The 25,572-nt window shown below is 36.4% G+C and overlaps 5 protein-coding genes across 6 annotated transcripts; 3 read left to right on the forward strand and 2 right to left on the reverse strand.

Moving 5' to 3' along the window:
• Positions 1 to 412: 412 nt before the first annotated feature.
• LOC106425510 lies at positions 413 to 4,125 on the reverse strand. The gene is made up of 6 exons (XM_048779174.1): positions 4,097 to 4,125; positions 2,381 to 4,004; positions 1,667 to 2,292; positions 1,301 to 1,588; positions 1,125 to 1,230; positions 413 to 1,030 (listed from the first exon to the last, which is right to left on the reverse strand). The coding sequence occupies exons 1-6, from the start codon at positions 4,123 to 4,125 to the stop codon at positions 413 to 415; spliced, it is 3,291 nt and encodes a 1,096-aa protein (XP_048635131.1).
• A 6,051-nt stretch (positions 4,126 to 10,176) lies between these two features.
• Positions 10,177 to 10,982, reverse strand: LOC106454437. The gene has a single exon (XM_013896555.3). It carries the CDS (start codon positions 10,882 to 10,884, stop codon positions 10,357 to 10,359), a length of 528 nt encoding a protein of 175 aa, XP_013752009.3. The 5' UTR covers positions 10,885 to 10,982; the 3' UTR covers positions 10,177 to 10,356.
• A 2,358-nt stretch (positions 10,983 to 13,340) lies between these two features.
• LOC111207937 (universal stress protein PHOS32-like) lies at positions 13,341 to 14,515 on the forward strand. The gene is made up of 4 exons (XM_022706550.2): positions 13,341 to 13,654; positions 13,753 to 13,862; positions 13,949 to 14,067; positions 14,353 to 14,515. Exons 1-4 carry the CDS (start codon positions 13,480 to 13,482, stop codon positions 14,426 to 14,428), a joined length of 480 nt encoding a protein of 159 aa, XP_022562271.1. The 5' UTR covers positions 13,341 to 13,479; the 3' UTR covers positions 14,429 to 14,515.
• A 1,893-nt stretch (positions 14,516 to 16,408) lies between these two features.
• Positions 16,409 to 20,195, forward strand: LOC106450723 (homeobox-leucine zipper protein HDG8). Of its 2 annotated transcripts, XM_013892452.3 has the most exons (10): positions 16,412 to 16,610; positions 16,695 to 16,812; positions 16,919 to 17,110; positions 17,436 to 17,858; positions 18,137 to 18,241; positions 18,367 to 18,579; positions 18,673 to 18,853; positions 18,974 to 19,233; positions 19,472 to 19,561; positions 19,697 to 20,195. In XM_013892452.3, exons 1-10 carry the CDS (start codon positions 16,492 to 16,494, stop codon positions 20,063 to 20,065), a joined length of 2,070 nt encoding a protein of 689 aa, XP_013747906.3. In that variant the 5' UTR covers positions 16,412 to 16,491; the 3' UTR covers positions 20,066 to 20,195. The 2 variants fall into 2 exon arrangements, with proteins under 2 accessions (XP_048636223.1, XP_013747906.3); XM_048780266.1 differs by having other exon boundaries at positions 16,409 to 16,610; positions 18,367 to 18,853.
• Positions 20,196 to 20,679: 484 nt separating this feature from the next.
• On the forward strand, positions 20,680 to 25,312 carry LOC111207933 (UTP--glucose-1-phosphate uridylyltransferase 2). Its single transcript, XM_022706546.2, has 20 exons — positions 20,680 to 20,889; positions 20,984 to 21,031; positions 21,168 to 21,259; positions 21,513 to 21,603; positions 21,911 to 21,971; positions 22,057 to 22,134; positions 22,221 to 22,271; positions 22,362 to 22,435; positions 22,709 to 22,781; positions 22,874 to 22,931; positions 23,055 to 23,167; positions 23,416 to 23,448; positions 23,737 to 23,789; positions 23,866 to 23,941; positions 24,026 to 24,082; positions 24,180 to 24,263; positions 24,362 to 24,460; positions 24,560 to 24,664; positions 24,775 to 24,846; positions 25,041 to 25,312. The coding sequence occupies exons 1-20, from the start codon at positions 20,825 to 20,827 to the stop codon at positions 25,065 to 25,067; spliced, it is 1,410 nt and encodes a 469-aa protein (XP_022562267.2). The 5' UTR covers positions 20,680 to 20,824; the 3' UTR covers positions 25,068 to 25,312.
• Positions 25,313 to 25,572: the final 260 nt, after the last annotated feature.

Genomic DNA, 25,572 nt, shown 5'->3' on the forward strand with positions numbered 1-25,572 from the left:
TTCTTGAGATGGTGGTTGTGTGGTGTCATCGTCTTCCTCTTCATCTCCATCTTCGTCTTCATCTCCATCTTCCTCTTCATCTCCATCTTCCTCTTCATCTCCATCTTCAGATTCCACACTTTCATTTTCTGTTGCAGGGATACTATCTTCAGGTCCCACATCTTCAGGTCCGGTTTCATCGACTTTTTCTGATTCTGTTCCTTCCAAATCCGCATGCTCTGTTGCTTTCTCGACTTCTTCTGAATGGTACTCTTCCTCTGTGGTCATCATCGGAGCATTTTTCTTGGGTTTTTTCTGAGCTAAGGAAACTTCAGGACTAACATCAAGACCTGCTTGGCGTTTGCTGCGACGACATTTATCTGTAACAGCTTTGGAATTCATGGCAGTAGATTACCTGAAAAAAAAAAACTCATCATAAATCATGAATTAGAACACCTTCACAATCATTCCTAACACAAAAACTCTCGTCATCAGATGCTTGATCTCCCATATCTTCTTCAGTCTGGACTGTTACTGCACCAGAACAGAACTCCTCTTCTGTCTCTAACTCATGAAAGCCTCGCGGTGGTGCTCTCATCACAACATACCAAGGGGAGCTATCTTCCTCTCTAGAGTAGAACACTTGTTTAGCTTGCGATGGCATAATGTAAGGATCATTAACAAATGTAGACTGACTCATGTGGAGATTCACAAGTGTGAAACCGTCTTCCTCTTTTAGTCCTCTTCCTTTATGAGCCCAACTGCACTTAAACAGAGCCACCTCAAACATATGGTAGTCGATCAATATGATCTCCTTAATCACTCCGTAGTATGTAACTATATCAGCCATTTGCCTCGCATCTTTGGCACTAGCTCTGCACATTGAAAACGCATCATATGCTACTCCACTGTTCTGTGTCTTCCTCTGCACATCGTCTGTATGGAATCGATTTCCATTAACTACAAACCCCTTGTACGTGTGAGCAATATTCCTTGGTCCAAAAGCAAGCCATCTCAGCTGCTGTGAATGTTCCTTCGAGTTAGTTGGTATCTAAATGGAAAAAATATTACAAACAAAATCAGATCATATATATACAAAGTAATCAGGAAGGAAAGTTTTGAAAGAAACAATAAGTGAATCATACCTTTTCTTTGATCCACTGTGCAAACCTTTCAGTATGGTTCTTCCATAAGATGGTTTCGTTTTTTGCACATCTTCCGTCCGTCCTTTGTAGCTCTTCTAAATGCATCCTGTATATTCATTAAGTTAGTGTGAAAGAAAAAATAACATACTTACAAAGCTATTGGAATTTTCACTTACTGAACATAAGGCTCAATCACTGCAGTATTCATGAGAATATACCGGTGAGCTACATCTCTCTCTTTGTCAGTAAGTGTCACTTCTGTCGCTTTATTCAGCGTCCGACCTTCAAGTAAATTCTGAGAAGTCTCATGATCTTCGTTTCTATTAACTGCTTCTTCTACTGGAACTGATCTCTGCAGGAACTCCATACAAAATGCAAGGCATTCACCTGCTAAATAACCCTCGGCCATACAAGCTTCGGGTCTTGCAAAATTCTTCACATAAGCTTTTAGAGTCTTCATATACCTTACAAAAAAAATATAACTTATTGTTATAGTAGCAGTATAGTGTTAATCAAGCTTATAAATAAATCTAGAAAACTACCTCTCGAAGGGATACATCCACCTGAAGTGTACAGGGCCACCCAAGCGTGCTTCTCTTGCTAGATGCAGTGGAAGATGAAACATTATATCAAACAGAGATGGAGGAAAGAATCTCTCTAGCTGACACATTGTCTCCACAATCTCTGCTTCTAACTTAAGTAACTTCTCTGGCTCAATAATGCGTTGACAGAGTCTGTTGAAGTAATTGCATATCCGAGTCACTGCAATCCGTGGCCCTCTTGGCAGTAGACCTCTCAATGCTACCGGTAACATATTCTGCATTAGTACATGATGGTCATGTGACTTCATGCCGCCAATACCAGGAGGATCCAGTGAGACACAGTTGGAGATATTGGCACTATAACCATCAGGCCCTTTGAAGTTTGATAACCGTCTGCAGAATTTCTTTTTTTCTTCCTTAGATAGCCAGTAAGCAGCAGGAGGCAAGTAAGTTTTCTTTCCCCTCACTTCTGTATACAAGTTGCTTCTAATACCCATGTCTTCTAAATCTTTTCTTGCTTTCACGCCATCCTTTGATTTTCCACTATGCATCAGAATAGACAGCAGTGCATCAGACACATTCTTCTCCACGTGCATAACATCTATGTTATGCCTTACTGGCATATCCTGCCATATATTTCATACAAGTCTTAATCAGTATAGAAATATAAACATCGAGAATAAGTTAAATTATATATCTGAAAAGGAAACATACCTTCCAATAAGGTAACTCAAAGAAAATTGACTTTTTCTTCCACCGCCACAGATCATCATCTTCTTCGTACTCCTCCAATGAAGCAACATCATTCTCATCTCCTGTTGTCCTTTTTCGCTTACTCTTCTTACTTAACTTTTTCCCAAAGTCGTTTTTAAAATCCCTCAGAATGTAAGAGATTTCTACACCACTCTGAATCCTATTTGCAGTACCAGTCTCCACCGTGTTGTCAAACCATCCTTTCCGTCTTCTATATGGATGATTAGGCATGAGCCGCTTCCTGTTCCCCATGTAAACGTGTTTGCGACTAAACTTTAGCCACCTATGCGGTGTATCCTTTCCACAGACATTACAGGCTTGCTTCCCCTTAACTTTACAGCCAGCTAATGTGCCTAACCCAGGATAGTCGGTTATACTCCACAACAACATAGCTCTAAGAGTGAAACTCTCCTTCTTGAACGAATCATACACTTCCATACCTTCTGCCCACAAACTCTTCAAGTCCTCTATGAGTGGTTGTAGATAGACGTCTATGTTGTTGCTAGGTGCGGTTGGACCAGGTATCAACATTGTCAACATGATGTTCTCTGATTTCATGCACTGCGTTGGAGCCATGTTGTAGTTGACTAAGAGGACAGGCCATGTGCTATAATTGGTGTTCTGCATGGAGAATGGATTCATGCCATCAGTAGAAATACCTAATCTTAGGTTTCTTGCTTCAGCAGCGAACTCTGGCCATTTGTTGTTTATCTGTCCCCAAGTCACTGAATCAACTGGATGTCGCATAGTTCCATCGTCAGATGCATTTGTCGAATGCCAACACAACTCCTCCGCCAGACGCTTTGATCTAAACATTCTTCTGAACCTATCTTTTATCGGAAAATACCTAAGCACTTTAACCGGAATCCCTTTCTTCTCTTCACCAGTATGCTTATCCTTCTCCCATCTTGATTCACTGCATCTTGGACAGCTGACCGCATCCTCATACTGGTTCCTAAACAAGATACAGTCGTTCTTGCAGGCGTGGATGACATCATAACCAAACCCAAACTGTTTCAGAAACTTCTTCATCTCATCTGTAGACTTAGGTAGCACATTGTCTCCAGGAAGCATATCATGAATTAACGCCAATAGCTGATCAAAATAGCTTTCAGACATCCCACTTTTGACCTTTATCCTGTACAGTCCCATGATCGCAGCAACCTTCGTGTATTTTGAACACTGAGAGTACAACGGGGTTTCTGCATCCTCCAGTTTTTTTCTGAACTCAGCTTCTTCTGGTCTGTCAGTTCCCGCAGACGCTTCTGCACTCTCCTCCTGAGCTGAGTGATGGTCTTCAGTTGGCATGAAAGCTGTTCTTAACAACTCGTACGGCTCACTTGCAGAGGAGTTGATATCAGATGGCTTATCAGGCTTGTTATCTCCGTGTTTGGACCAGAATTTACAACTCTTGTACTTCGGATCCATCCCTCTAATCACTAGATGCTCGAAAACTTTCTCAGTAGACTGATGGCATACATTGCGGCAATCAACACACGGACAGAACATTTCTGTTGGGACACCTAAACGGCTTGATGAAGAAGACACAAACTCACTTGCTCCTTTCTCATACTCAAGGCTATTCCTGGAGAGTTAGAACAAGTGATAAATAAACAGATTAGCAGTGTGACATATACAATACGAAAAATTAAAATGACTGTAAAGTGAAGTTAATACCTTGGTAACCAAACCCAAGATTTATCCATGTTTCAGCTCCAACCAATTTTACATACAAGAGACGCAGTTTATCAACCCAGAAGAACAAAACAATACGAGATATGTAAACCAGTTAATTGAGTGTAACTTATTTTACCTGATAGATCTCTTGAACTTTGGTTTGATTTAGCTACAAAAGAAGAAAACAATGTTAATAAACCCAGAAAATTACAACAGTCATACGAGATACCGAGAGAGCACAAAAACGAATAAGATTTAGAAGTACCTAAATCAAAATATTTGGAACGAAATCTCCCTGCAACATTGAGCACAGAAACGACTCAATTAGACATGCATTAAACCTAAATAACTAATAGGCAAGAGACAAACGGTTTACAATCGGAAGAGGAGACAAAATGAAAAAAACCCGAGTTCACCTTGGACTGATTCGAAATGGATTTCAATCTTGTTTTTTCCGATTCTGGATTAGATAAGTATATCGATCGAACGGAGACTGAAATTTGATGAGATTGGGAATCAGAAAGGAGAGGTTTTGGTTTGGGTCTATCAATCGCACGGAGGAAATGGGGGAAACAAATACGAGAGATGGAAGAACCCTAATGTTTTGGGAGTTTCTATTTTTTTATTTGGCAGCACAAATTATTTTAGGAGGCAAAATAATTCTAAGTATCCCGGGCATTACCGCGCAACTTTAACATAACACTATTAATGTTTCATTGCTATTATACATAAGCGCCTCCTTCAAAACCGTACTCTTATTTTATATTTTTTTTATCAGCATTCTAACATAGCGTCTCATTAAATGGAAACGCTATCTTTAAAACACGGGTATCACAAACATAGCATAACCGGAAAAAACGCTATTCTGGTATGCTATTAAAACCCATTTTTCTTGTAGTGAATTGACCCGGGATCCAAGGATGAGAAGAAGAACAATATGGCTATAGCGTTTCTATTTCAATCCATACCCGAAGCTCTAATCTTGCAAGTTGGAGACATTGATACAGCAAAGGGAGTTTGGGATGCAATAAAGGCAAGACATGTTGGAGCTGAGAGGGTCAAAGAAGCTAGACTACAAACCCTAATGGCAGAATTTGATAGACTCAAGATGAAAGAAGAAGATACAATAGATCTCTTTGTTGGGAAACTATCTGAAATCTCATCAAAATCTGCATCACTAGGCGAGACCATTGAAGAATCCAAACTTGTGAAAAAGTTTCTAAAGACCTTGCCAAGGAAGAAATATATACATATTGTGGCCTCTCTTGAACAAGTTCTTGATCTCAACACAACGAGCTTCGAAGACATAGTGGGTAGATTGAAAGCGTATGAAGAACGGATCGCTGAAGAAGAAGAAGAAACACATGACGAAGGGAAACTGATGTATGGTGATACAAGCCAAGATAGTTATGGAGGAAACTATAGTGGAGGACGAGGACGAGGTCGAAGCGGTCGTTCTCAATGGAGAGGAAGAGGTCGTGGTCGCACTGGATCAACGTTTCAAAGTCAGCGAGATGCATATAGACAGCGTCAAAACGGAGATGCGTCACACATAACCTGTTTCAAGTGTGACAAACAGGGTCATTACGCTAATGATTGTCCGGACAAAGTGCTAAAGCTCCAAGAGACGGCTGAAAAGAAAGATGAAGACACCCAAGATGCTGATGAATTAATGGTACACGAAGTAGTCTACCTCAACGAGAATAAAGTAAACCCTACTAGCTTTGAGGCTGATCTTGATACAGAGAACGTGTGGTATCTTGACAACGGTGCTAGTAACCATATGTGTGGGAACCGCCTGTTCTTTTACAAACTTGACGAGACCATCACCGGTAAAGTAAGATTTGGAGACGACTCTCGGATCGACATACAAGGAAAGGGCTCAATCCGTTTTGTTCTTAAGGAAGGCGAGAAGAAAATCTTGAATAACGTCTACTATATACCAGGATTAAGAAGCAACATTATTAGTTTGGGACAGGCTACTGAAGTGGGTTGCGAAGTCAGTATGAAAGACAAGACACTGATGCTATATGACAGATACGGAAGCTTGATGGTTAGTACTACACGATCAAGAAACAGACTATACAAGGTCAGTTTGGAGGTCGATCGTATGTACTGTCTACAAATAACTGAAGCCACACAAACATCTGTATGGCACTCACGACTTGGCCATGTAAACATCAACACACTAAAACTGATGGCAAAAAGGAAACTTGTTACTGGCTTACCCAACGTCGAAATTGAGAAAGAAAAGTGTGTTTCTTGTTTACTTGGAAAGCAAGCGAGGAAACCTTTTCCACAAGCAACGAAGTTTAGAGCTTCTAATCCACTAGAGCTTGTTCACGGGGATCTTTGTGGTCCTATTTCACCAACAACACCGGCTCTGAAGAGGTATATATTTGTGCTTATAGATGATCACACACGATACATGTGGACAATATTATTGAGAGAGAAAAGTGAAGCTCTTGAGAAATTCAAAAGATTCAAAACACTTGTCGAGGAAGAAACACAGAGCAAGGTCAAGATGTTTCGAACCGATAGAGGAGGTGAATTTGTGTCTCATGAATTCAATGAATACTGCGACAAGAAAGGGATAAAGAGGCACTTGACAGCTCCCTACACCCCTCAGCAGAATGGAGTTGTAGAACGACGAAACCGAACACTTATGGAGATGACAAGGAGTATCTTGAAGCATATGAACGTGCCAAATAACCTATGGGGAGAAGCTGTGAGACATTCTACTTACCTAATCAACAGACTTGCAACAAGGTCATTAGATGAGAGAACACCATATGAGATGCTACGCTCAAGAAGACCAAACCTCTCGCACTTAAGAATATTCGGATGCCTATGTTATGCAAAAACAGAAGCACCGGGAAGAAAGAAACTCGATGATAGAGCAAGAGCACTGGTACACTTGGGAACTGAACCAGGATCAAAAGCATACCGATTACTTGATCCAGTAACCAAGCGAATCAGAGTAAGTCGTGATGTTGTGTTTTATGAAGAGAAAGAATGGGACTGGAGTAAAACAGAGGAAACAGAGCATCCTAAAGCAGGAGAGCTTGTCGTGAAACTCAAGAAGTTGGGTAATGAGTCAAGAGAAGTCGAGATCATTCAAGATGATGAAGAAGAAGAAGGTGAACATGTTATTGAAGTTGATGATGAAGAAGACATTGAAGGTGATGAAGAAGATGATACACAAGAACCTAGACGGTCACATCGCGTGAGTACAAAGCCATCTTATCTAGATGACTATATTTTGCTTGCTGAGGTTGAAAGTGAACGCCTCTTGATGATCATTAACGATGAGCCATGGGATTATAATGAAGCCAAGAAGTTGAAGGTATGGATCGATGCTTGCAAGGATGAAATATTCTCTATAGAGAAAAATAATACATGGGAACTCGTTGTGTTGCCTTCTGGAGTAAAGCCAATTGGACTCAAGTGGGTATTTAAAATAAAGCGTAATGCTGATGGTAGCATCAGCAAGTTTAAAGCACGGTTGGTGGCAAAGGGTTATGTTCAAAAACATGGTATTGACTATGATGAGGTCTTTGCACCAGTGGCTCGGGTTGAGACAATAAGGATGATCATGGCGCTTGCGGCTTCTAGAGGATGGGAGATCCACCACCTTGACGTAAAGACTGCGTTTCTCCATGGAGAATTGAAGGAGGAAGTGTTTGTGGTTCAGCCAGAAGGATTTGTAGTTAAAGGTCAAGAAGAAAAGGTTTATAAACTCAAGAAAGCACTTTATGGTTTGCGTCAAGCACCAAGGGCCTGGAATATAAAGCTAAACCAGATCTTGCGAGGTCTGAACTTTCAAAGATGCTCGAAGGAGCCTTCACTGTATCGAAAGGAAGAAAACAAGAGTCTACTTGTCGTGGTTGTTTATGTAGATGATCTATTGGTTACTGGATCATCACTTGAAGTAATACAAGAGTTCAAGAGAGAGATGGCTACTAAATTTGAGATGAGTGATCTTGGAAAGTTGACTTATTACTTGGGGATAGAAGTTTATCAAGGAGAGAATGGTATTGTCTTAAGACAAGATCGGTACGCACGGAAGATTCTTGAGGAAACGGGAATGAGCTCGTGTAATCCTACACATGTACCAATGGAGATGAATGCCAAATTCTCAAAGTCACCTGATGATAAGGACATTGATGCAAGAGAGTATCGACGGAGCATTGGCTGTCTAAGATACCTACTACACACACGTCCTGACCTTTCTTTCAGCGTGGGCGTGCTTAGTAGGTATATGCAAGAACCTAAGGAATGTCATGGAGCTGCTCTAAAGCAAATCTTGAGGTACCTGCGTGGTACATGCTCTCTTGGTCTTCGGTTTAAACGTGGTGGTAACTTGAAACTGGAAGGTTACAGTGATAGCTCGCATAATGTGGACAATGATGATGGGAAAAGCACTACAGGCCATGTTTTCTACCTTGGAGATAGTCCTATAACTTGGTGTTCAACAAAACAAGAGATTGTGGCGTTATCAAGCTGTGAAGCAGAGTTTATGGCTGCTACTGAAGCAGCAAAGCAAGCCATTTGGCTTCAAGAACTGCTAGGAGAAGTCCTCAATGAAGTTTGCAAGCGAGTAATGATCAGAGTCGACAACAGATCAGCAATAGCACTCACAAAGAATCCTGTGTTTCATGGTAGAAGCAAACACATACATAGGAGGTTCCATTTTATTCGAGAGTGTGTGGAAAACGAGCAAGTAGAAGTTGATCATGTGCCCGGAAGTGAACAGAGAGCTGATATACTAACCAAATCACTTGGAAGGATCAAATTCAAGGAGATGAGAAACTTGATTGGAGTTGAGGATATGAATGAAGTTGAGCTCAAGCTTATGGGGGAGAATGTTGGAGTAAGCTTGAAGTAACTTGAGATTGAAGCTACCTAATCCTATTGAGTTATGGAAATCTATAAGGATTAGGAAATATTGAAATATGTTAAACCTATTGTGTTTAGGAAACTTTGATTCCTATATAAGAAGATGTCAAGATGTGACATAGCTTATGAGTTTTAGGTTATTGATTTGATATTGTGATTGTGATCTGAATTGAGTGAATAAGAGAAGGACTTCTTATTAAACTTGTTTGTGTGATTCTATACGTGTGTGGCAGAGTGTCGGGATCGTTGTAGTCCATGACATTCCCAGTGCAGCTGGGATCTTCAGTTTCTGATGCTCTGGTAGGTATTCAACTGAAACGCCCTGTTCTGGGAGATGAAGATTCCTGGACGTAATAGACAGACCCGAGATTGCCTCCATGCAAGAGATATAACCATCACAAAATGCGTCAATATTTGGTATTACATATGAACTTCCTTCGTTTCTTGACTCGGCCATTGTTGAGAGAGTATAAAAGTTTAACGTCAATGTTTTGTGAATGAGGAGAGAACCATTCGTAGTAGTGTTATTTATAGAGAGAGACATCGACACAGAGCGTTTCGAGCCGTTAGTAACAGGCAAAAATGTCAAAACTAGGGTTTCTCAAAGTATGGTTCCAAGGCCTAGTTACATTTAATGTAAAGTCTTAAAATTAAACTACTACCAGCTTCCAATGATACATCGAAGCTTTTCAAGACGAGTTTTATTGCCTTCCCAAGAGATGTTTTCTCATTTTGTATATAACGGATACTTCGTAGTTAATATAGGCGTGGAGAAAATTACTCTCGAACACACACATGCACATTGTTCTAGAAAAAAAACTTTGCTTTTTCGTTCATATGAAAAGAACCAACGCAGATTTATCTTTCCCCATAATTCATTAACTACATGGGATTAACGGGAAGAAAAGAGAAATCACATCCCACAACAGATTAACATTTTTATGAAAAAGTTCAAAAAAAGTGATGAAGAAGAAAAATAAAACATTTTAGCAAAGTGGATCATTTGTTGCATTAGGTCAAGAGTTCTTTATATTAGCTTGTTTGTAAACTTGTAAAGTTACAGAATATGTGGACACAGATAAAAAAACAGAATATGTGGACACAGATAAAGTTTTGTATTTGTTCATTTGAAATCAAATGAAAATTTTATCCATAAGATTTTTAAGTAAAGTATAGTTTCGTATTCTTAATTTACCAATGATTCCACAATCCACAAATTAACCCCAAATAAAACATTTACATAAGGGAAACAAAACCTATATCTGGACTAATATTGTCTCGTTCTGTGACATTAATACCACAAAAAAAAGAGGCACTTCAGTAAATAAAATAAATAAATAATAGATCGGGTTGTTGTAATATTACAACGACACGTTTTCTTCGACAATTGTCTCCAACTCTGGCTTCTTAGATTTGGAAACAGAGATCCTATGCATAAACTCCACCGCCGAGAAATCTTCTATATCTTCAAGATTCAGTTTCGTTCCCTTAACCAACCTCGCGTCTTCATCTTCCTCCTCCTCTGGAGACACTTTCCTATTGTCACAGCTTCTCAAACGTTTCTTGCCGGCCATGAAGATCCGAGCCATGTCGGATGCATTGGCTGCAGAAGCCACACGCGTCATGGGGAACGCTACGTATACATGGCAGCCTCCAACGTCTAGGTCGTCGTCGGCTGCGAGAGGGATGAGTTTACGACCTATTTTTAAGGACTTTGCGTCAACGAGAAAATGGCTTGGCATCTCCATCATGAGCTCGGCTGCTTTTGTTGGTACGTTGATGTCACACACTCCACCGTCCGGGAGAATCACTTTAGCCGCCGGTGATGATGATGATGATAAATTAGAGGAAGTCGTTTTGCTTAGAGCGCATGAAACGTAGTTGCCCATAGTTGAGTGTTTTGTTGATCAAGAGATCGGGAGATTATGTGTGTAAGATTCAATATTTTGATTTTGAGAGGATCGAAGAAGACAACGGAAGTTATATATAAAATCTAAAGATATGAGAATGATTTTAATAATTGCATACATTATTAAAAAAAAAAATATGGGACAGGTTTGACATTAGATAATTGAATCCGCGTCTTCATTACATAAAACATATTATATGTTATATTTTAGCCATATTTTCAGAAATCTAAGCCTATGTTTACTCCGCGTAAAAAGCTAACCAAGTCTTATCAATTCATTTACAAGTAATAATTGGTTATAATGTTATGATGGCACACAAATTCAACATAATATTGATTGAAGTATCTTGATAAGTTTATGAAACAGATTAATAGTAGTATTTGGTTGGGACGTATCCTAAATACTACAACGGTTTGATACTCTCAAGTTTCAAGGAACTGGAATGTTTTGCGTCATTAATGTTTGTGGTATGTATGTTATGCAACTTTTAAAAGAGTTTTTATTTTCTTTGACATATTGTACAAAGAGTGTTTAAAGCATAATAATTTGAATGATAAAAATGCAATAGTCAAAAGGCTATACATTTAAAAAGGTTAGGGGAAATACAAATAATGCGCTGAGTCAACGTAGCTACCATATTTTATACACTGCGCGAACTGCGGAAGAGACGGTCACAATATAATAATCATCAAACATTACAGAAATGTATGTCAACAGGAAATTATAAGTTTTTTACAAAAAAAAGCATGAAATTATTAGAGGCTCAAAGTGTGGAAGGAAGGTCGCGAATCTTATTGTATTGCTTACTTCCAGTTGCTATTCCAAATTTTATAATCATACGATATGATAAGATAATATCATAATACTAGTTTATACTAATAACAATCAATGATATTTTTTTTTGCCATCAATAACAATCAATGATTATAAGTTAATTAATGTAAAAGAAACTACACAACGCGTGGGACGGACGGTCAGTTCCACGAACCTCCGTACTTTCGGTTTGATGATTTATTGAGAAACCTTTGACTTCGAGGACGCGACGTTTCCATTATCCACGATGAACGTCAAGGCCTAACCTTTTGCTTGTAACTAATTAACACTCTTATTTCTGATGTGATTGTCAAATTCAAACTTCAATGAAAATCGGATATTATATGGACGATCGTTATACTGAATTGATTGATAATCTGAATTCTTACAAAAAAGTTGAAAACACGTAAAATGTAAACCGTATAGTGAGATTCATTTCGTTTTCTATATAGTTGTTGTGACAATATGGTTTACATAATCATATTGTATATGTTACTGTTGTTCAATTTCTAGAAACGACCGTAACAGTTAATATTATTAACCAATGTAATCTAGTTCAAACAACCAATTACTAAACGCTAGAATCATACCTAAAATATCTCTTTGATAGGTTAGTATATAACCAAAAGATCTTCGTACCTAAGATTGTGTATTCCTTTTCTCTCCTATACATACAGAAGCCTAAAGGATAAAACACATTTTATAAGGCTTCACTATAGACCCAAGCATCAAAACCATTATCACTCACATTTGTTTGATTAGCAATATACACTATGCCATCGTAATTAAGCCCAATGAATATTTAAACAACTTATAATTAATTAACTGTCGGCCCACGATTTCTGCTTATCAGTTTTTCTTTCTGATATTTCATTTCCCCCGGCCATGAAATGTTTTTTCTTGTAAAAAGGTTGCTTTCATAGGTTGGTATCTAGTTCCATCGAACAAATTATGAGTAAATAAAAGCTTATAAAAGAAGAAAAGTTGAAGAATATAATTGCCTTTGCTAAAAGTTGACAAAGAATATTAATTTCTTGGACAGCAAGTGATATAAAGATAACTTCACTTTAACACACCATATATCAAATACTTATCTTCTATGGGTCTTCAGTGACACACATCATTTATTTGCCCACTACCAAGTTAAGACATTGATTAACATATAATTGAGTTACAAATGTAGCTAAAAATAAAACAATTTATTTATCAACAATATATATGTGTATATTTCTCTTGACAAATGAAATGAGACGTTAATAAAAATTCACAGTGTTATGCAAAGATAATACATACAAACTTAGTCTTTTTTTTTTTTTTGAAACACATACAAAGTTAGATAAAATTCATATTGTGATGAAGAAAGAAAAAAAAAAGTGAAAGAAAATTATGTCCTAAGAAAATTAAGTGAAAAAAAATGGAGTAATGCTTTTATTTTTTGTTCATCACTCCATTTCCTACTCAATTTTCTCAATTTTGGAGTAAAATATGGAGTGGGGTTGGAGATGCCCTAATGCCTAATGACTATTTGTAGTGTTTTAGGAAAAGTAAGCAAGACAGATCACCTAGAAACTTCAAGAATCTCCCCATCATAATCTGAAAACAGCCAAAAGAAAAAGCAATCATTAAATATCTAGAATTCTGTGTGCCCAATTATTCTCCAAACCATCAAACCGGTTATACTATAAATCAAACTACCTTGCTTTCTTAACATCTCACTTAGAAATCATCGAGAAAGAGAAAGAAATAGAAATAGTAATAGAAATGGTTAAAGCACGTACGGTGGGTGTGGGAATGGACTACTCTCCAACGAGCAAATCGGCTCTTCGGTGGACGGCGGAGAATCTCCTTGACGATGGAGACACCATCATTTTGATTCATGTTCAACCCCAAAACGCTGAGCACACCCGCAAAATCCTCTTTGAGGAAACCGGTTCACGTATGTATATAATTACCATATTTTCATATTTTTAGAAAGAAAAAAATATCTTAGTTTACTTGTGATCATTTAAAATAATTACTAACTAATTACTGCAGCTTTGATTCCCCTGGAAGAATTTAGAGAGGTTAATTTCTCTAAACAGTATGGACTTGCTTATGATCCGGAGGTTCTTAATGTTCTTGATACTCTCTCTAGGGCAAAGAAGGTATTTTAATATTACAACTACTATTGTTTTTGGTCGTCGTTTCAGTTTTGTGTTTGTTTCTTTAAATGTTTTTTTCTTATTTAAAGGTGAAGGTGGTGGCAAAAGTGTATTGGGGAGATCCAAGGGAGAAACTTTGCGATGCCGTCGAAAATCTAAAACTCGATTCTATTGTTCTTGGCAGTCGAGGCTTGGGTCCTCTCAAAAGGTAATACATTGTTATCATAGTTTGAATTGCTTTCCGATTTTTTCATTATATAGAGAAAGTAGAAACCTATAAATTAAGAACTGAACTGCTTTGTTGTGGTGTAAAATTAATTCGATTTATATTTGATTTAAATAGTTACTTCCGTTACTAAATTGATCGAGCATTTTTATATCTATACATGAATACACGAAAGAGACGCGTATACACACATAATCATAGACTATAGCAAGTAAGGGTTTGACTAATGAATAATGTGTACGTTATCATGTTTTTTTTCTTCTGTAGGATGTTGCTGGGTAGTGTGAGCAATCATGTGGTGACAAATGCAACATGTCCAGTCACGGTTGTTAAAGCCAATTAAGTAGACTGTTTTTAAAAATTTGGAGTATACGTTTCGACTTGTATGTTGTATTCATACATTAGTCTTTCAATAAACTAAAGTAAAATGAAATCTGTAGTTATCAGTTATCACTTTTGTTTGTATGTAAAAAAAACATGAAAAACAGCACATAGACTATGAAACGGAGAACACAATGGGACACATCCCACACGCTGTACACGCCACCAGTGAATAAAGAAAGAGATGTTAGATATACCGGCCTGGCGGTTACGGGACTATAAACGTAAAAACGTTTGACAAAAAAAAAAAAAGTTTGGTCTACTCCTACAATTATCTATTTTCTAGCTATCCATTTCAAAAGCTTTGTTATATGCCTTTGATATATCTGGACCAATATTAATATGATGGTCCAAATACGAAAATATATATATATATATATATATATATATATATATATATTTAAAATAAATAAAATTATTTATTTTATTTTAATTTTGTATTCAATTAAATTAAAAATTATTAAAATATTAATAAGAAAATAATAAAATCTAAATAAATTGTTTAAATTTTTTATTACTGAACATGGTGCATGAAAACGCTTAGTATATTACAATCAGAGCCGTGCTTAGAGGCTTTTGAAAAAGGCATTCGCCTAGGGCCCCCAAATTTTATAGAAATTTTAGGGCCCCAAATTACAAAAAAAAATATTTTTACATGGTAGTTAACATATTCTATTAGTTAGATTTTTATTTTTATTTGAATTTAAATTGGACTTCTGTTTAAAGTAACTAGGTTAGTAATCATTTTTGCTATATTTTAAATAAAACTATAAAGATTCTACTTCTAAAAAACTGTAAATATTTGATCACATTGGTCTTTTCTTTTATATGCTATGAGTTAGATTTATTTTACATATTTATGAGAATTTGATAAAGAAAATATAATATTTTCAATATATTATTTATTATAGTTAATTTAAATGCTAAGATTTACATTTTTGACAACTACCAACATTTCAATCAAAAATTTATATCTTTGTATTTATATTACAAATTCATATTTTTTGTTCATGATTTAAAAATTTTATTTTATAAAATTTTGGTGAAGAAAATTTAGAAAACGTTTATGTAATAATTCAAAACTTTTGAGTGTTATATATATATATATTATTAAAAATATATCATGTAAAATATATTTTTGAACTCGCCTCGGGCCTCCGAAAACCTTCGCACGGCACTGATTACAATTATCTATTTTCTAGCCATCCATTTCAAAAGCTTTGTTATATGCCTTTGATATATCTGGACCAATATTATTATGATGGTCCAAATGTGATTTTGATGAATCCAATCCAATCTGCTGGTCAAATGTGTAATATTTGAATATGGGAAAATCTATATAGCTTGATTTTTGTAAGAAAGAAACAAGTTTGATAGTTGATTTGATTGGATAAATGGTTGATCGAATATTCGATAATATGTGTTTGATCTTGACTTTAGAAAATCTGTGTTTGATCTTGACTAATCCAAATATGAATTGAAAGTTGGGTATAGACACAAAAAGAAATATAAGATTTCAACCTTAAAAGTTGATTCAATCATGTGGTAATCAGATGATTCAGAACGATTGTATGGACCAGATCGTAAGTTATGTTTATGGGCCGATCCAGAATAGATTCGATAGTTATCCAATATCATAGTGAACTAATCCAATTTGCATGGTAGATATTGAGAGTCATTGGGTTCGATTAGAACCGGTCAATCTTGAATCACTGATAATCTATTTTTTAACTGCTACCTCTAATACATATTTGAGTTTCAGAACAATGTACACAAAACAAATCTAGTATATATCTCTAATACATATTTGAATTAAAGAAAACTAAGAACTACCTTTTTTACATATAATAGTATCCACTCTAATAGTAATTATATATTTCCCTTTATTTCCATTTTATATACTTATATTTTTTTATTAGCATTGCACCACCTTTTCCATATAAATGCTCACAAACTTGTGAATTAACAAAAAAAAAAACAGCATTGTTACGGAAGCAAATCTACTTCTTCTCTGTGAAGAACAAAATGGATTATGCTGGTGATGGAAGCCCAGACAACGAACACTATACTTCAGTAAATGCCATGTCAAAAGAGAAGAGGATTTGTCATCGTCACACTCCTCAACAGATTCAGAAGCTAGAAGCGTAAATCTACTTATCAATCTTTTATTAGTTTTCAAAATTTGTTGAGTTTTTTTAATCACTGATTTTTAATTTTTATGAATGAAGTTATTTCAAAGAATGTCCTCATCCAAACGAATCACAGAGAGAAGCGTTTTGCAGTGTGTTGGACCTCGGGATAGACCAAGTCAAATTTTGGTTTCAGAACAAAAGAACTCAAAGCAAAGTAATCTTAGCAAATCCTTTATATTTATATTAAACTAAATTTTATTAGTGTTGCAAAAAAAAAAAAATAAATTTTATTTTATTAATATATTTTTCATTTGCTATAGGCTCAAGATGAGAGAACTTCAAACATATTGCTTCGTGAAGAAAATGAAAAGCTCCAATTGGAGAATGCTGCGATGATCGAGGTTTTAAAGACTGTGACTTGTCCACCTTGTGGCGGTCCTCCATTCGGCAGAGATGATCGCGAAAGTAATCTCCACAAGATGCGTTTAGAAAACGCTTTCTTGAAAACGGAGGTAATCATTCGATTTCATTTCTCTAAACCAACACATATATCAATATTAGAATTTTGTGATATTTGTTTGATCCATCATCATATTATTCATGTTGATTTATGAAACAAAATTATATTTATCTCTACTCGAAAATGATAATATAACTTCAAAATTAGATACTAGTATGCTGAATATGATTACACGTATCAGATCAATAGTAAACTATTGGTTATAAATGATTTTGTAAACTACTTATTAGCGAGAAAATTATTTTTGAAAATGCGATTTTTTTTTTGTTTCTAGCTGATAATCCATACTAATACATATGTTTTAAAATAAATTTTAGCGTGACAGCTTAACGACAACCAACAACAAGTATCAACAAACCATGTTGGACTCACTCACTTATGTTCAAAGACAGCAAACCTTTGAAGCTCTCACCTCATATGGAATGAATCCATACAATCAACCTAGCTCATTAGAATCTCAAACCATCCAACCACAACTACTACCCCAATTGGATATACCGCAGCTGTCTGAAACTGCGGCAACTGCGGTTGAAGAGCTTAAGCGGCTATTTCGTACCGATGAAGCTCTTTGGGTTATGTCGTCTATTGATGGAACATATGTGATTGATCAAGAGAGCTATGAGAAGTTCTCGCACTCAATCAAACATTTCAGGAACTTGAGTGCTCGTGTCGAGTCTTCTAAAGATATCACGGTGGTTCCTATTGAGGCAACAAGCTTGATTGATATGTTCTTAGATTCGGTATGTATTCAATTATGCAAAATAAATACTAGTATTATATTAATTAGCTGAAAATTAACTGCTGCATTTGCATTTGATATATGTTTTTAATACGAATTTTTAAACTTTATATTATACATATTTGTTTAAATCAATTAGAAGACCATGCATTTTAATCGAACATTTCTTCTTATTTTTGCAGTTTTCAATAGTTTAAATGTGTGTTTGGAAAAAAAATGATACACTCCTAGTGCTGGAGATAGTTATAGAAAAATGTGACATGCACTTTTTTATTGCAGGAGAAATGGAAAATGCTTTTTCCAACGATCGTGAACAAGGCCAAGACGATTCATACGCTCGGATCCGAGCTTCCGATAAATGAAAACTTGAATGTCTTGCAAGTGGTAAGACGTATTTTCAATGTGGAACTTAAAACGTTATCAATTAAATTAGTTATGTAGAATATTTTGTCCTACTCTAAAATCTGATTCGATCTTAACATATGTGATATATTTTTGAATGTCGATAGATATGGGAGCAACTACACATATTGTCGCCACTAGTGCCACCAAGGGAGTTTATGATCGTTAGATGCTGCCAACAGATCGGTGAAGGGCTCTGGATTATTGCTGATGTATCACAAGACTCACAACACATCTTTAACTCTGACCAAGCCAGTCCGTCTTGTTATAAACGTCCTTCTGGTTGTCTCATCCGATCCTTGCCAAATGCTCACACCGAGGTGTCTATTGCCTCGAACGATCTCAACATGTCTATCAATCCGTACAAATGTATTCATTATATTTTCTTATTTGATGTTACTGAAATATTTCAGGTAAGGTGGATAGAGCATGTGGAAGTGGACCATACAGCCCATACACATAAGATGTATCGAGAGCTTGTAAGTGGCAGTTCGGGCTATGGAGCTAGGCGTTGGATCGTCACCCTTGAGAGAATGTGTGAGAGAATGGCTCTCTCCTCCATCCTAATCATGCCGGCTACTGACTGGAGTGAAAGTATGTTTCATGTATATTTTAACTTTACTAATCAAATATATATATTTCTTATAATCAATCAGTGGAATATTTAGTGACACTAGTTTTGATGTTAATGATAAAGATATAATGTTTTGACAGCTATACCGACAGTGGAAGGACGAAGGAGTGTGATGAAATTAGGGGAAAGAATGTTGAAGATCTTCAACGAAATGTTGATCATGTCCGGGAAGGTTGAGTTCCCGCAGCAATCGAAATGTGGAGTCAGAATCTCGATCCGGATGAACAAGGAACCCGGGCAACTACCCGGTTTAGTTGTCACTGCTGCATCTTGTCTCTCAATCCCTCTCACTCCTTTGCAAGTCTTCAACTTCCTGAGAAGCAACGACACTCGTCACCAGGTTTCTTTCTTTATTTTTATTTTTTGACGACAAAAGGCCATCCTATATAGGTTTTTTTTATTTCCCTTACCTGCATGCGTTATTATCGACAACATAGTATATACTACGAAGGACCGATGGTCTGAAACATCTAATATATGCTATTATCCCTATTGAAAGCTTCGGATTGGCATGTTTTTCCCTCTTATCGTTATCTTGAGTCGCATCTTAACAACAAACCACGTTTGCATGCAAACAGTGGGACGTTCTTTGTCGTGGAAACGCAATCACTGAGTCTGCTCGCATTTTCACCGGATCAAGTGGAACAAACTGCATCACCCTACTCCAGGTACATACAATCCCTGAATTGTCTCTTAATATAACTAATCTTTGGTTGTTATATATATACATAAATCATCTATTGACAAAAAAAATATACATAAATCATCTAATACTCTTTACTTGTATTTATATCTAATATTAGCCTACACCACTGTGGGATATTGGACAAAATATGGTACAAGAACCACACAAGAAGATGATGGTGCTACAAGAGTGTTACATGGACGCATTAGGAGGCATGATAGTGTACTCTCCTCTTGACATGGCTACAATGAGTATTGCTGCCTCTGGCGAAGTTGATCCTTTGAATATTCCAATCCTTCCTTCTGGCTTCACCATCTCAAGCGACAACAGTGAGGGAACTTTACTCATGTTGGCTTTTCAGATCCTTAACTCTGATGAAAACAGTAAGACCAGAAGTGTGAGTGAGATTGCAGTGGACAGAGTGAGTAGATTGATCAGCCAAACTGTTCAAAACATCAAGCTCATGCTCAATTGTCCTCCTGAATGAGTGAGAGAATATTCTCTAGAGGATTCTCTTTTGTTCTTTTCTTTTTCTTTTGGTTTTGAGAGAATATACTCCTTTGTTCTTATTTATGCTTTTGTTGGAGATATTTTTATTTATGCTGGATGTTGGATGATTTGGATTGCTTATGATGATTTTTAAAGACATGATTTTTATGGTCTTTTTTTTTTTAAAAAAATTTATTGTTTGGGCTTTTCCTTGGTTGGTTATAATAACTTTTTTATAGAAAACTTTTAAAACTCAGAACTAGAACTAGAACTAGAACTCAAATTAAAAAAAATTAAAATACCGAAAATAAAATAGTGATTTATCAAATAAAAAAAAATTACTGACAGTAATTTTGTAAAATTTTCTATTTAGTCAAAAATAATTGAAGAATGTTTTTTTTCGGAGTAATAAAACAATATGAAAGTATTCAAAAAATTGTAAGAAAATAATATTTATTATATTAGCTAGTGACCAAAAAAATATCTAAAATTAGTGAAAAAAAGCTAGAGAAATGGAAATAAAGTTGACGGTACAAAAAAGAAACGTAGAAACCGGACGGACATGCAAAATGCCACGTGTAAATTTGTAATTGGTAAAGAGAAGAAAATATGTATATATTCGCGGTAATGACACGCATCGTCACTTCATCACCACTACTCCTCCGAAACTCCCAATTCGCCTATATAATTCATCTCTGCGTTTTAATCTACAACCTTCTCCCTGGATCAGATCAGAAGCTCTAATCGATAACCGACGATGGCTGCCACCACCGAGAATCTCCCCCAGCTCAAATCCGCCGTCGATGGCCTCACTGAAATGAGGTCCGCCTTCAGATTTGATTGCTTCGTCTTTTCCCTTAATCGTAGATCTGACGTTTTCGTGATGATTTCGAATTGAATCTGTTTGTTGTTTCAGTGATAATGAGAGGAGTGGATTCATCAACCTCGTTTCACGTTACCTAAGGTTTGTCTTTATCTTTGTAGTTTCTGGATTTGAAATCCGATCGGATCTGGATATAGATCTGTGTTGCTTGTTGATGACGACGTAACGGTAGACTTATTAGATTCTCTGTGACTTGATTACGTGTGTGAATTTGAAGTGGTGAGGCACAGCACATTGAGTGGAGTAAGATCCAGACGCCTACTGATGAAATCGTTGTTCCTTACGAGAAGATGGCTCCCGTCTCTGAAGGTGTGTATCATTCGTATTCACTGATTACCGAAGTTTTTTTGTAAATCAAGAATCTTACTATAATAAAAAAATTTACTAAAACTGTGTTTATGATTTACAAATGATAAGATTTTTAGTGAACACATTTTCTATAATAAAATCTTATTATATAAACTGATTTACTAAAAATTTAAATCAAGGACATGATTTTTATCTGGCATGTAGTTTAGCTGTGATACTCTAAAACTGTGTTTATGATTTACAAATGATGTAGATGTTTCCGAGACCAAGAATCTGTTGGACAAACTTGTTGTCTTGAAGCTTAATGGAGGTCTTGGGACAACAATGGGATGCACTGGTCCCAAGTAAGCTCAATTCATTCGCGTCAATTTTCACTTGCGTAGTTGCTCTTGTTTCTTTGAGATTATAATGTCACTGTTGAATATGATTTTTTTTTTGTGCTCTAAAGATCTATTGGCCATGTTGTCCTGCTCTTTAAACTCTCTGGTTTGTCTGTTCTCATGTTCCATAGTATAAGTCATTGCTAGTGGATGTAACGCTCATATTGAAGTTAGTGAACAGTCTCTTGTGAAATTTTAGCGTATCAGTCATGTAGTAGTCATTCCAAGATTTACGAAATAATTAAGTTATATTTTGCTTTTTTCTGTCCAGGTCGGTTATTGAAGTCCGTGATGGTTTGACATTTCTTGATCTGATTGTTATCCAGATTGAGGTTCGTCATTTTCTTTATCACTCTGTTCTGGTACTTCTCTCATGTTTCCTAATCTTAATGCATCCACTATATTACTCGCGCACAGAACCTCAACAACAAGTATGGCTGCAAGGTCCCGTTGGTTCTCATGAACTCGTTTAATACACACGATGACACACAAAAGGTACTTCTATTTCATTGTAGTTCACATTCTTTCACTTTCTAAATTTATGTTGTTCTTTTTGGCTGACTGTTTTCGTCTGTATTCAGATTGTGGAGAAGTACACCAACTCCAATGTTGACATCCACACTTTTAACCAGGTGCGCATATATAGCTAGCAAATTAAAATTTTCTATATGAAAAAACTGACATCGAGTATGCAACTAATAATGTTTACTTGGATTTTCTAGAGCAAATACCCCCGTGTTGTCGCGGAAGAGTTTGTGCCATGGCCCAGCAAGGGAAAGACCGACAAGGATGGCTGGTATGATTTCATTTTGTTATATTAATCAAATAGTATCTTTACATCTCAATTTTTTTCTCTGTGCTTCAGTGTCACTTAAGTTTTCAACCGCATCAAAAAATTTATATTGTATCAAATCACATTAGATCGTCTTATACTAGCTGTTTAACTGCTTAATAACTAAAATCATCATGCCTTGGGCTCTCTGAGATTAGTCCATGATTGCAGAGAACAAGAGCTTATGATTTTTCTAACAGGTTTCAGATCGCCTACTAATAATTATGCTTTGTGAAGGTATCCTCCCGGTCACGGTGATGTATTCCCATCCCTCATGAACAGTGGAAAGCTCGATGCTTTCTTATCGCAGGTTCATTCTTTAGTACAGTCGACTACTATTTTCCCAAGCATTTAAGATCAATATACATCCTTACTGAAAATTTGGTTTTCTGGATCTTGCAGGGTAAAGAGTATGTGTTTGTTGCCAACTCGGACAACTTGGGTGCCATCGTTGACTTAAGTATGTCTTCTTTAGATAGTTTTTTCTTGTTTACAAGTTGTTTAACTGTAGTGAGGTAGAGAAGTTACATGAAATTCCATACTAACTGTGTTTCTTCCCTCGTACTTGGTCTAATTGCTGCAGAAATCTTGAAGCACTTGATCCAGAACAAGAACGAATACTGTATGGAGGTTACACCCAAAACCTTAGCTGATGTAAAGGGAGGAACTCTCATTTCTTATGAAGGCAAAGTCCAGGTAACTTCGTAACTGCTTCATTTCTTGTTTATAAATGTACCTTTTCTTATACTACATTTGTAGACTGCTATTCCTTTACTGTTCATTGTTTTGGGATTCTGTAGATGCATTTATTGCCAAGTATGCATATGGCAAATTTCTTTGCATCTCATGATCTTCTTCTTACTGCTGCAATTTCTTGCTCTACTGAAGAACCAACTCGATTTCTTGATCTCTAAAATTGTTTTGTTTTTTCATGTTGATCCCAGCTCTTGGAGATTGCTCAGGTTCCTGATGAACATGTAAGTCCATACGTCTTTTTGGTTTTCTTTCCTGTTTCTCTTTGGATTTCAAAATTTTAGAGATTTGTTTTTAAGCTCTTGTAACTCCTTAGAGATGTGTGAAAAGTTGATAAACCAGTTCAGAATAATTTGTCAGAAGCTCCTCAAACCCTCTTTCCCTCTCACTGCATTACATTGTTCTTATGAAGGGGAAACTATAGACTTTTGTTTGTGCCGTCTCTCTGCTTGCATTCACTTTTATCATCCGTTTAAAAGAGTTACTGAACTCCTGTTTTCATCCTTGTGTAGGTCAATGAGTTCAAATCAATTGAGAAGTTCAAGATATTCAACACAAACAACTTGTAAGTAAAGCATGCACTTAAAATTTCCAGAAGATATATAAACGTCATTGCAGACTTTAACTGTGTGAATTTACAGATGGGTGAACTTGAAGGCCATCAAAAAGCTTGTGGAAGCTGACGCGCTTAAAATGGAGATCATTCCTAACCCAAAGGTGCATGCCTGGCCTATTGCATAGTTTTTTAGTTTTGCAATTTTCATAACTGTATATCTGAGAAAATGCTGAAATTCTATTCAGGAAGTCGATGGAGTGAAAGTTCTTCAACTGGAAACTGCAGCTGGTGCTGCAATAAGGGTAATACTAATACGCATGTCCTGGTTGTACAATTTGAAGTATTTTTATATTATTATGACTCCTTTTTGTTTTGTGAATCTCTTCTGTCTTGAAACAGTTCTTTGACAATGCTATCGGTGTTAATGTACCTCGCTCACGGTTCTTGCCAGTGAAGGCAACTTCAGACTTGTTGCTCGTCCAGGTAAACACTTCTATACCACATTTTAAAGTGAAACAGAGTAACATAGACACATCTTCTGAAACGTTTGAGTGATGACTAAAGTTTCCATTCTTCTGCAGTCTGATCTCTACACCCTAGTCGATGGCTTCGTCATCCGAAACAGTGCTAGAACTAACCCCTCGAACCCAACAATCGAACTGGGACCCGAATTCAAGAAGGTAAAAAAAAAAACTCTTTTGGCGAGTTCTGTTTGTTTCCCTAAACATTAATTGTCTCGTAAAGCCTCACATAGTGTATCTGTATTTTTTTTTTAACAGGTGGCTAATTTCTTGAGCCGGTTCAAGTCCATCCCTAGTATAGTCGAGCTCGACAGCCTTAAGGTGTCTGGTGATGTCTATTTTGGCTCTTCCGTTGTTCTCAAGGTATATATATATATATTTGTAAAAATCAGTCTACAATCCATAACATTGTAGCTCCTTATGTGTTGTTTGGCATAAATATACTCAAATTGGTTTATTTTACTTATTTGAAGGGCAAGGTGACTGTGACCGCAAAATCCGGGACAAAGATTGAAATCCCCGACGGTGCTGTGATCGAGAACAAGGTAACCTAACAAACTGACTATTAAGGTGTTATATTCTAGGAGTGTTTAATCCGGTTTTGAGCTTGGTTTCTTAATTGTTTGGTTGGTGATATTTAGCCTATAGCGAGCCGAATATTTTGGTTTCACTTACTACTCTTTGATTAGATTTAGAAATAAGTGAAACTGAATCACCAAAATTGAATTTCTTTTTGCAGGACATCAATGGTCCGGAGGATCTCTGAATAAGAAGAATCCAAAGTCTTCTTCCCTATCTCATGGAAGCCACATCTTGCTACTGATACATCTACTCTTCGGTACAAAAGAAACAATCAGAACGTTTGTGAAAGAATAATAAATGCTTTTTGCAGTTTAGCAAAGTCTTTTCCACCATGGACTTTCATTACTTTTGCTCTTCAAATTCTCCAGAACTGATAAATGATGTTTGAGTGTATTCTGGTTCTTTCTATAATCAATTTTTGTTTTTGTTTTTGTTTTTGTTTGGCGACAAAGTCTCCATATTTTATTAGCTTCTTTCCATCAAGTTGATTGCTGAGATCAACCCGGATGGAGATGAGTGAACATGGGAGAAAACAGTATTACGAGATCGGGCTTCATTCGCAACAAGGTCCACAATCATCAGGCTCTGGATTGATAACTGTTTGTTTCGTTTAATGAGTCTACAACTTAATAGGTCGTAGAGATTCGTACAACGCTAAGAATACATTGAAACAAAACACGAGTTTATTC

This window comes from Brassica napus, chromosome A5 (assembly GCF_020379485.1).
Source record: "Brassica napus cultivar Da-Ae chromosome A5, Da-Ae, whole genome shotgun sequence".
NCBI lineage: Eukaryota > Viridiplantae > Streptophyta > Magnoliopsida > Brassicales > Brassicaceae > Brassica > Brassica napus.